The sequence below is a fragment of the Mytilus californianus genome, unplaced genomic scaffold (assembly GCF_021869535.1).
Source record: "Mytilus californianus isolate M0D057914Y unplaced genomic scaffold, xbMytCali1.0.p SCAF_1, whole genome shotgun sequence".
Lineage (NCBI taxonomy): Eukaryota > Metazoa > Mollusca > Bivalvia > Mytilida > Mytilidae > Mytilus > Mytilus californianus.
Genome location: NW_026262581.1, coordinates 120,340,686 through 120,353,400, shown reverse-complemented (window position 1 = coordinate 120,353,400; position 12,715 = coordinate 120,340,686). Strand labels below are relative to the sequence as shown.

The 12,715-nt window shown below is 30.9% G+C and overlaps 1 protein-coding gene across 1 annotated transcript in view; it reads left to right on the top strand.

Moving 5' to 3' along the window:
• LOC127732666 (serine/threonine-protein phosphatase 6 regulatory ankyrin repeat subunit C-like) overlaps nucleotides 1-10,544 on the top strand; it is an 87,573-nt gene extending 77,029 nt beyond the window's left edge. Inside the window, exons 24-28 of the mRNA XM_052241833.1 lie at nucleotides 1,050-1,157; nucleotides 1,567-1,971; nucleotides 3,013-4,381; nucleotides 5,288-5,440; nucleotides 6,731-10,544. Of these exons, the coding sequence (XP_052097793.1) occupies nucleotides 1,050-1,157; nucleotides 1,567-1,971; nucleotides 3,013-4,381; nucleotides 5,288-5,440; nucleotides 6,731-6,882 (2,187 nt within the window). The 3' untranslated portion in view covers nucleotides 6,883-10,544. The remainder of the gene's footprint in view (nucleotides 1-1,049; nucleotides 1,158-1,566; nucleotides 1,972-3,012; nucleotides 4,382-5,287; nucleotides 5,441-6,730) is intronic.
• Nucleotides 10,545-12,715: the final 2,171 nt, after the last annotated feature.

The window sequence follows — 12,715 nt, the reverse complement described above, 5'->3', positions numbered from 1 at the left end:
CACTGGGACCTTTAAATTTCTTCTAAGAGAAATCTATCACTCATTGATTAATTTACCTGAGTAAAAAAAATTTCTTATATATAGACCAAAAATACTTTTTTTATACTCATTAACTGCATGTGATGATGTATTTATTCAATATTAATAATATATTTTCATTCAGTTTAATATAAACATTGATTCAATCATAAAAAGTTGATTTCAAACAAAAGTTTTATCAATGTTCCCATTGAAATTTGATTTTTTTTTGTCTAGTTATAGAATACATTTAATAAAATACTGTAAACCAACTTATTTTCACAGATAGTTATTCTTGTTAACTTATCCCTTTTATTTCTATAAATCTATGTCTGAGAGGATTATTTATTTTGACATTTTTTCACAAACCATTAAGCTTGATTAGAATAAATGTACATTGAAGTACAGTCTAAATGGATAATAAGAGTAAATATTAGCATTGTCACTTTCATAGTTTTTTTGGTCCAACACAAAAAAATAATTTGAAAGTCACAAATTTCCATAGGGACATAGCAAAATTTAATGTCAAAACATTGGAACAAAATTATGAAAAGCTGTAGACAATTCAGTAAAAATTGGTAAATAATGCAAATAAAGTAAATCAGTTTATTATGGCTAATATTGCAAATAGCCAATGCAGACAACTTACCCTAATACATTCTAGAAGCCTACTAAATTATTAGATATTGAATAAATCAACATCACATATAGTTTTGTGTGTCCTTATTTAGTATTGGTACATGTATTTTTATCATTGAGAGTTAAATTTTTTGTTCAGGTAAATTAATCAATGAGTGATAGATTTCTCTTAGAAGAAATTTAAAGGTCCCAGTGAATAAACTACACAGAGAAAAATAGCTATTGTATTCATTCAATAGGACAGGTGAACTTGCAAAAGTTTAAATACCTGGTCAAGATAGAGATGACACTGTGGAAAACTTTCATTGGGTTCGCAATAATATCAAACAGGAAAATTATGCCTGATGAGATATTTCAATATAAAATTGATAAACATGCATTTTATTTTACAGTCTGGTTTGACACCATTACATTTAGCTGCCCAGTCGGGACACGAGGGATTAGTCAGATTGTTACTCAACTCACCAGGAGTACAGGCTGATGTTTCAACCAATGCTCAGGTAAAAAAATAATCTGAATGTTAGGGGGATTCATATTGTCACTGAATTTTTATGTTCAGGTTGATCATTCAGAAAGCCATGCTGATTTATTGTACATTTTCCTTAAACCATGCAATTCATTTTTGTAACAATTTGATCACAATGACCAGCATTTCACGCTTAGGATCCTTGTTTCAGCTTAACATTTATGATGTCCATTTCTCCAAAATTTTTGATGATATACATGCATCAGTATTTCACCACTATAACCTTTTTTCTTGCTAGGAAATTGCTCGATAACATTTGGGTCTGTAACCCCTCCTGTCCTTGATTTCAGAGATTTCCAATCCAAGGACAAAATGTAATCTTGCTATTGAAAGAGCACACTGTTTAATAATTTTTCTGAATCTGATTTATACTCTTTTTCCAGGGAGCTATTCCATTACACTTAGCAGCACAAGGAGGACATACATCAGTGGTCAGTTTGTTGCTAAGTAAGTCAACCAGCCAATTACAACTGAAGGACAAGAGGGGAAGAACTGCCTTACATTTGGCTGCTGCCAATGGTCATTTGGATATGGTCGCTTTATTACTTGGCCAAGGGGCAGATATAAATGCTTGTGATAAGAATGGATGGACTTCGCTACATTTCTCTGCCAAAGCTGGATATCTAAACGTTGTCAAACTGCTTGTTGAAAGTGGAGCATCGCCAAAGTTTGAAACAAAGGATGGGAAAGTGCCAATATGTTATGCTGCAGCTATGAACCACTCTGAAGTGTTGAGTTATCTGTTGAGGAAAGATCACAACACTCAGCATCTAATGGATGATAAAAAGGTGGGTTATTGAAAGTCATAAATACTGGACAGAAAACACACACAAATTAAAGACCTGAAAATATAAAAGGATATGGTTTATATTAACTATAATTCAAGAGAATTGTAAGAATAGATTGGAATAATTTCACTTTGAAAACAAGTTGTTTCTCAAAAGAGAAAAACAATAAAAAATGCAAAAGAAAGTCATAGAATCATAACTGTATTAGGTACAACAAATTTTTTTTATAAGCCTTTTAAAATCAAATTTAAACAGACTAATATGTTATTCTGTCCAGTGGTCTATTATAAGTGATGTTACATTTTAGTTTTCAGGTTATACCCCCCAAAGTCTTTTTTTTACAACCATTGCATATTTGATATATATAAGTACAGCATTTTAGTGATTTAAAGTAAGAAGATGTGGTATGATTGCCAATGAGACAACTATCCAACAGAGTCCAAATGAAGTGTATTTTAGAAATTATAGGTTACTGTGTTGCCATCAACAATGAGCAAAGCTAATATTGTATAGTTGGCTATAAAAGGTTCAGATTTGACCAAAGTGAAACAATTCAAAGGATAAAAAAATTAATGGTCTGATTAATTACAAGACAATAAACAAAAAACAAATATGACAGAATTAAGTTTTCATGTTATAAGAAGTCACAGTATAGTTCAAGTTCCTTTTAATTGATTTATATTTCATGAATACACCATTTTCACATTGAAAATATTACATTGAATGCTCATCTTTAGATACTTATGGCCAGTAGCAAACAGTGTATTGCTTTAGCAATTCCTCAAAAAGCTTTTAAAAAGTGTAAAATCAAAGATGTGAAATGTTTTTTTGAGTTCATCAGACATATTTGCACAAAGTATATAGTTGTTTCAAAGTCAAAATATAAACATAAGCAATTATATTCCGGAAACTGGCATCAGAGTTTGGTTACACAAACAAACTTGGAGACGTCCACTGTAGTCTCTCTTTTCTTCTTATAGGACAGATATCCTTGGAATATAAGAACTAAACAGATGTATGAATTACTGATTTCTATTTTAGTTTGTATTTGACCTAATGGTCTGTGGGAAACTGACAAAGAACAAGTGTCTGGAAGAGTTTATACTGCTTTCACCTGCTCCAGTCGACACTGCTGCCAAAATGTCAAGTAGCTTCCGTCTGCTAGCTAGCAAAGAAAAGGAGAGGTCACGTGACCTCCTGGTTGCTGGGGACTACTGTGAATTTATGGCTACTGAGTTGACTGCAATAGCTGCTAGTTCTAACAGTGCAGGACAAATTCTAAAGTCTGTTGATAATCATGGAACTCCATTTTTAGATGTGTTGATCGAAAATGAGCAGAAAGAAGTAGTTTCCCATCCATCAGTTCAGAAATATTTATCCGATGTTTGGATGGGTAATTTGAAATGGACGACATGGAAAATTGTGATGTTATTTTTAGTATTTTTGTTTGTACCTTTAGTGTGGTTAATAGTATCTTTACCATTAAGACAAAGATACAACAAAATTCCTATAATCAAATTCATGGCATACCTAGTATCACATTTGTATTTAATGTTCTTGTTTTCACTGACAGTAGTGTATCCATTGACGCCAATATATCAATCAGCATCGTTAATACCACACTGGTACGAGTGGTTATTATTAGCATGGTTATCAGGTCTGCTGGTGTCAGAACTAACAAATCCAGGTGATAGAGGAGGACTTGGATGGCTTAAGGTCATATCCATAGCTGTTAGTGCAATTGGAATATTCCTTCATGTCATTGCTTTTGCATTTTCATATGACGAAAGGCTAATATTATTATACATAAGAAATCAAATCTTAGCTTGGGCATTATTAATGAGTTTTGTACAGCTTCTGGACTTCTTATCATTTCATCATTTATTTGGACCGTGGGCCATTATTATAAGAGACTTGCTGAAAGACTTAACAAGATTTCTTGTCATATTACTGATATTTATGATAGGTTTCACATTACATTTGTCAGCAATATATCAACCAGTGTACGCTCCTAAAGATCCAGATCCATCCCTGGGTAATGGGTTAGGTAATGGAGAACCAGTAACATACTTGACGCCAATCGATGCATTTGAACTGTTATTTTTCTCATTATTTGGATTAGTGGATCCAGATTCATTGCCAACACTTTATCGTAATCCAGCATGGGTGATCACACTGGCCAAAATTGTATTTGGAACATATATGATGGTGACACTTATTGTTCTTATAAACCTGTTAATTGCTATGATGTCAGATACGTATCAGAGGATACAGCAACAGTCTGATACAGAATGGAAGTTTGGAAGAGCCAAACTAATCAGAAACATGAACAAGACATCTGCAACACCAGCTCCATTAAATTTGTTCACCAAGATTTTTGCATATTGCCGTATGGCATGTAAATACAAAGGTAAAAATTATCCTTATTTCATTTTTACATTACTTTACACAAAGGTTCAGTGTGAGCTACTCTGATCACTTGGAATCTGTTATTTGTTTTGTTGTTTGTAATCTTTTACAAAAATGGTCTCTGTGGAGTGTTATCTTTTACAAAAATCTTCTCTAAAACTTCTGGGCCAAATTCAACCAAACTTGGTCACAATTGTTTTTGGGATGTCATGTTTTCAAGTCTAAATATGAAATATTAACATAGGGGTGAAATGCAAGTTTTATCTATTATCTCAAAAACCATTATTTGAGAAAATTGGTAGGGACTGAAATGTTCAAAATGTCAAGATGTTCTATTAAGTATACTATTGTATACTACTGATTTTGACCAAAATTGTCAGAGAATTCTTTATAGGAGTTATTGCCCTTACATGACAGTTATTACTTTTTTTTTGTGATTTGGCTGCCATCTTCAAAACTATAATAGATAGAAAAAAAGCTGTTCAAGCAAAGAGGATCTGCAGGTTAAGATCTGCAAATTAGTCAACATGGCAGAAATTGCAGCTGACTTCTAAAAGAAGTTATTTTCCTTGAATGTCAATTTTATTGTACCCATTTTTTTATGGATTTGGTTATAATCTTGATTAATGTATTAAATAAAGAGAAACATTAAACTGCAAAAATGTTCCTGCAATTATGATTTTAACCCTTTTTTTTGCATTTTAAGTGAAAAATAAAGCAGATAGAGAGTATACAGTGAAAAACAGAGTTTTGACTATTTTTACAGTATTACAGCACACAACATGTTGAATGCTATTACAGAATTTTACACTCAATGAAAGGATTTTTTGGTCTTTTTGCTATATACTTGTACTAAGTATACTCTTGGTTTTAAACAATATCATTTTTTGTTATTTTTTTTTTATAGGAAAGTTGTGTTCTGCGCAAGCGAAGGACTATGTAAATGATGAAGATGACAATGATGCCTTGTCTGATTCACGATCTGTTGACCTTCTCGCCCAAAATTCTGTTGGTTGGTTGAGAAATGTTGTCAGGCGTAATACACAGGTTGCCCCTGAAGGTAAGAAACAATGTGCAATGGGACGGTAAAATATTGTCAAGCATAAAACTTAAAGCTACCAAAAGCATATATGCATGATTCATTCTATGCTGAGGCATATATATATGTATAACATACTGGATGAAAATTAGTTACTTGTACACTGAAATTAATAACTTATGTGTTGAAGCAAAATATATATGTATGCCAATCAAGCTGGTGTGATTGCAAAATGGATGAATGGTTTATACTTAATAAGAGAGACAAACCATAGCTTAATTGAACAGCTCTATAAACAACAAAATCGACAAAATTAGGATGTGATATTTCTTTTGTAATCAGATTTCTATAGGAACATTTAAACTTCCAAACCAAATCATTTTTTTTTCAATAAAAAATGCAATAAAGGACATGACTATCCAGTTATACAGAGACTAGGTTCACTGCAGTGTCAGGCATAGCGAAAAAGGATGGAAATATTCACACTGTAAGAAGAAGGGGAGAAATGAACATCACTGTTAAAAAAGGAAAAACTAATAATAGGGAACGAAAAATGTTTATTTTGCCTCAAATTTTAAAGATAGAGTTTCCTGTGTGAAACTGAAATATCCTAATCAAGAAAAGGATAATAATGGGTATCCATATTAGTTTTTTATGTTTTTAAATTATTGTAAATAATAGGTCAGTTACATTTGGTCTATAGTAGCATTCATTGTAAGATATCTGTCCAACATAGACCACCTGACCTTGATTTATTTTTAAGGTTCATTGAGTTAAATTTTGATAGTTAAGACATTTTATTAGTAACATGTTACAGGTCATACACCCAAATCATAAGTTCATAAATAGAATGCAGAAACACATATTTTACCAAACAAAAAATAGTTATATTCTGAATAAGAGAGGTGTAAGATTACCCTAAATGAGTAAACAACCCAAAAATTCAAAGCTGTACAGTGACCTATAGTTGTAAACTTCTATGTCATTTGGTCTTTGATGGAGAGTTGTCTCATTAGCAATCATACCACATCTTATTTTCAAATGACTAAAAATGGATATCTAGGTGTTCTCAAAGATGGACAAGTACCTAAGTACCTTAGTACCGTAGTAAACTTTATGTCAAGCTTTGGATCACCCTGAATTGAGACGAGTAAATAAAAACTTATGAGCCAGGAGTAAGCAAGGTTTATTTAATTTGATTATAGAAATGTTAATTTTGCATAATGTGCAGATAAAGGAAGAAATAACTTTAAGAAATATGAGTAGTTTTTACTGTATTGTTGTTTTAGAATTTAGATATTGTTATTACAGATGGGTTTTTACGTGTTACTGGTCACCATGGTCCCCAGAGAATAGAAGATGTTGTTGACTGGCCTATGGTTGTACAGAGGTATCACTCTATGCAAGGATTTGAGAAGCAGGATGTGGGAGGCAATGAGAATAGCAATCTACAAATGGAGTGAATGCAGGAAAGATTTCATGATAATCAAACAAGTCTGTGATCTGTTTAACTGTTTATTTCATGTTTTTATTGGGAATTATTATGTGGATTATTTACTCGTACCAAATTATACATGCTGGCATACACAAGAGTGAAGATATACACTTGATTTCCAACTCAAGTGGAAAGAAACAAAATGTTTACATGAAATTGATTTTAAGTAAAATACATTATACCTTTATGTAATGTGTTATTATGTACATTTTGTGATATCAAATATTATTATAATTTTTTTCCTTTCATTTGTAATTAATGTTATATGAAACTCTTAATTTAAAACAATCAGTATAGTTTATGACTTCACTTGTTCTAGACCAATTATATAGCAGGGTTATATCTAATACCAAATTAATGTCTCTTTCATTTTACCCATACCACTCTTTAAATAGCCTAAAAGGAATGTGCTTAACAATATATGACACTTAACAATCTGTTAAAACTCACTAAAGATTAAAGATTTGAGATTTTCTTGGAAGTTCAATGATGATATGATACCTCCATTATTATAATACACAGACACATAGCATTTTATTATCGAGGAAAATTTTATCAGGTTTACATTTCCATAAAGCAAATTTTAACACATAATGTCTCTCAAGCTCTTATGTATCATAGTATTCTGACATAAGGAAAACAGTAAAATGTCTTTTACAACTATTCTGCCTGGGCAGGAAACATCCTCTGTATCAACAATTGAAAAAACAAACAAAAATGTTATTGATATGAAGGGGGATAACTCAAATTTACTTTTTCCATTAGAACTATTCCACATAAAAATCTTATCTTTCAACTTTTTGTATGAATGCTCGATGAAAACAAGATTATCATATGAAAAACTATTTGTTTATAGATTGAATAGTTTGAAATTATTGAAAACAAAGTTTTCTTTGATTCTTATAAAATGTCAAAATTACGTTTTCATATTTTCATTTTAAAATGACAACTTTTAAGTAATAATTTTATATGTATACTTATGTGCAATAAATTGTTTACAAACATTGTTTTTCTATACCCTGCTTTCTGCATTTCTGTGTATTCTGCAAAAAACCCTTATCTGACCATATGTATCATGGTCAGTTTGCTGGATGCGATGGTCTATATGACGCATGATGGTTAGTTTTAATGTGCAATTATTGTGAGAAGAAGATTTTTTTTATTTATTTGTATATAAATTTGTATTCATTATTGTCCATAAAACATTCATGACATTTCGGTATTGATGACATATATGTGTATGGTTGAAATAAAAGAATAGTTAAAAGAATTATCATCCTGCAATAAGCCTTTTTACCAAACAAATGCATTATGTAATAATCTTATACTGTTTGAATATCAGCAGTTAGTACCTTGCTAATATTATAGATTCATCTATACCTTTAATTTACATGTCTAAAAAGGGTGTTTGCAACTTTTAAAATACAAGAATATATTTCATATTATGCATGTCCTTTACATTTTTACATTTTAAGACTTTCAGATGAAGAACAGCAATAAAAGCACTGTTCCTTTGCTTTTTGTGTGTTTTTTTGATGTGCATGTACTGACTTTGTGTCATGGATGGATACCCCATATCCTTTGTTTTTCTATTAATATTACCATCTATTTAGAATTTTGATTTTGGGGCATGTTTTCAAGTGAGTCACAATTAGGGTGCTACACATTTTCAACATATACTTAACACGATTTCCTCCATATTGACATTTCTATTCAAAGGGAAAAATCTCAAACCACAATTTAATGATACTTATTTGATGATTTAAAACACACACCATTAATGTCACCTTTTGATATCACTTTTCAGAACAGTTCTAACCACAAATTCACAAATTTAATTGAAATAACATCCCAACCACTTAGAATTACAATCCCATAAACCACAATTACCAATGCATGCCCAATTTCATGCCCTAATTTTATCCCATATTTTTATCCTATTTTTCTAAAAAAAATCTTCAGTTCATTTATAATATAATTCTGTTATCCTTATAACTTTGATATACTTTTATTCTGCATTTCATTTCCCCTAATCAAAGTCACAATATGTTTAAAAACTTCAATCGTTACCTGATGGCAAATAAATCTCAATTACCATATACATCCATCTGTACCCCACTTGTAGTAATATTCAAACACCACAAAATTATGAATTAATTTGATAAAAGCTTTTCCTACCAGCTAAATTAAATTCCTTTATGGAGAATTTTAAAAACTTAGCTAATATTTTCCATTAATAAATGATGTAATAAAATTCTTGGTGTAAATGGATATGCTGAATCTAACTCTGTATTTAGATTTTGGATATTGGACAATAACCTATAAAAGTCCAATTTCAAAATATTCAGTTCTTTGACCACATTCTTTCTGTGTCAGAAACCTATGCTATGTCAAATTCTTAATCACAATCCAAATTCAGAGCTGTATCAAGCTTGAATGTATTGTCCATACTTGCCCAACTGTTCAGGGTTCGACATCTGTGGTCGTATTAAGCTGCACACTGCAGAGCATTCTATTTATTTTTGTGAAAATTACTTTGAAAGGACAATGTACATTTTTGGGGCTTATTGTCCCTGTAAATTCACGGGAAAAAAATATTTATTATAGTAATTGATAATCTTTTTTTTTTTAAGCCTGAAAAAAGGCTTTTAGAGAATGTGTACATTTGACAAGTCTTGATGGCTGTGACATTATAAAAATTAGTTCGTAATAGAGATTTTTTCAGATATTTTGCAAATAAAGCTAATTACAGAAGCATTTTGGCTTGATCAATATACTGTAAAATCAGAAATTATTGCAAGGTTTTTATTAATGCGAATAATGCAACTGTGTGAGTATCACAGTAATAAGAACTCACATTTTGGTATCTGAAACATACATCTGTATGGAGATTTTCCTGAAATCGCAATAATTAATCTCGCATTTTTGTCCATTCTTAAAAAATCGCAATAATAAATGCAAGCAATAATTTCTGAATTTACAGTAATTGTCGAAGACAATTTTCTGCCAGTGAGTATATACATACAAGATATAACTACTTTCTAAATAATTTTTGAGTGATTGTTGTGCTCTATGGTATTTCTAAGCATGTGCAAGTCATATATTCACGATTTTGCTTAATTTTTCTGTCATTCCAAGGCTTTATAACCCATGAAATGAGTATGTTTTAAAACAAAACTGTAATGATTTATTTAAGTATAAAGATTCAACATATAATACTGCAAATAAGAAATAGTTCAAAATACATTTGATTTTAATGTCAATTTGTGCAAAAATCTTACCTTCACCTTTACCAAAATCCATACATTTTCACAAAAAGTCTTCAAATGAAAATCATTTCTAAATCAATCAATTAGATTAATCTTCATTAAATTTTAACAGTTAATGCCTTGAAAAAGTGATAATTACCGCTTTTCTGCTGAACATCCAGCAATAAGGAGTAAGAGCAAAAAAAAAGTAGTCTTAATTTCCAATGACTGGCTTCTTTGCCTTCTCTGAATGGAGGATTGGTTAACTTCAATAGTGTAAAAGTTACTATATTTCCATCGTATTTCTATCGTACTTTAAACCTTCTTTTTTTATCTGTGTAAACAAGTCAATAAGATGCCTAAGACCAAACAGGTATCCTGAATCAGGGATATTATGTACTACAGTCTTCCTGTATATCTATATGTGTACTTTTATTAAAGTCAATCATTCAAATATCTATTTTACAGTCGTTTGGGTTTTGACATTGCTGATGAGATACACGTCCTTCATAAACAAACAATAAGGAACTTCCATAAAATCGGAATGTGTTTTTCTCCTTGAGAAAATGAGCACATTTTTGGAGTTTTGTTATAATGGGGTCTATAATATCTGTACGAAGTTCATAAACATTATGTAAATACTGGCGCAGTGCTTCTTTAAATCATTTTAATGTTAAAGACATGCCCTATTTCTTTTTATGGCAAATATATCTCCCTGTGTTGGCTTGGTACACCTAAAATAGAGGGATGAAGTAATACACTAAGGTTTCATTATCAAACTAAATGAAGATGAAACATTCGAAACCAGTGGAACATTTAAAGGGCATAATAGCATAACATTATTATTCTGTTAAATTTTCACTTTTGGACTATTGAATAGATGATATGAAAGGTTGAAGAGCTTCCACATGTAGAATTGCTAAAATACATGTTTTCCATAATTGAAAAGTATACAGTGGAAAACACATTTTGGTATAAATGTTATAAAATGTAACCATTCCACAGGTGGATTATAAAAACAAAGTGTGGATGGTTCAAATGTACTCGTTTTTACTTTAGCATAGGAAAGGACAGAAAAGGTTTTTTTTTAAATTGTTTACCGAGCGAACTAAAAAGTTGAAAGGGATATCTCTTCATCTTTTCCCAAACAATTAGAATTTTAACTATAAATATTATTTTATTTGAGATATGAATATGAAGACAGCTAAAGGCCAATTTACCAAAGGACTACATTTTTAAATAAGCTAAAAAGTAGAGCACAATTTATAAATTCGATATCCCTGACCATTGTAAATAGACTGCGAATGTCAAAGTCCATGTTTTCAATTTTTAGATATACACGAATTATTAAACACGATATACAATAACTTATTCTCTAAAAACCAATACAATCAAAGATTAGATGTTACAATAAACCCTACCTGTAACCCACCAAGCCTAATTCTAATTTTGCTTGAGGTTATCAGAATTTTTGGATGTGCATTTGTTTTGTCTCCTCTGTAGCATCATCACCATGTTGTCGTGTTCCCATCTTAATGTCCAATACACATGGGATTTCAAACTTTGCGGCAACAATTTCCAAATATTGTTAAGACAAAATAATAGCACAATTCCATACACTAATAGAGGTTTAAAGACTCTCAACATACGAATTGTTGTTCCGTTTGAAGTTGTAGATACCATAGTATTTTGTTTTTATTTGTTGCAATTGGCAGACGCACAACTAAATATAAACTTTATCCACTGGCTCCTTATTGCAATAACCGGTCATTATTTAAAATGTCGTACCCGGAAAATGCATAAAATAAGTTAGCATATAAAAACAGAATCACATATGCTTCTGGTAGTCATAATTTTGTAAAATGCAGCACTCTTGCACAAATAAACTGTTTTACACACATTCATTGAATAATTAGGCTAACACAAGGATAAGCAGCGAAAAAGAAAAAAATGGAGCGATCTTTAGTACTATCCAAAACAAACACGATTAGTGGTAATCCATAAGAGAAATGTATCTATTAAAGCCTCTAGAAATCATTTCAACATGTAAAACACACGTCCGTGAAGAGACAAAATTGAATATTCTCTTCTTCCAATCAGATCTAAAGAATATAAAAAAACAACAACGTCATAACCATTTCATTCAAAGTAAAAACCCTAACGAGATGCAAAAACCGACTGAGGCGCCAGTGTTTGTCATCAGACGAGAACACTACTTGTTAGCAATTTTCGCTTATATTAATGAGAATCAATAGCTAGACATCTCTGGCAGAAATATAAAAAAATTTAGAATGAGAATCAGGAACAGCATAGCCTATGACTGCAATATGTGTTAATACCACTTGATATCAATAATTGTCCTCGAGAGCAATGAATGCTTAAAACAAGTAACATTAACAATTGTCTTTTTCATCACATTTGTTATAATATAATCACACAAAGACATTACACAATAAAAATCAAAACCCACATGTAGCAGTAGTATAATTTACAAACCATGTAGCAGTAATTACCACAGAATATTTAAAGAAGTCCGTCAGATTCAACTTAGAA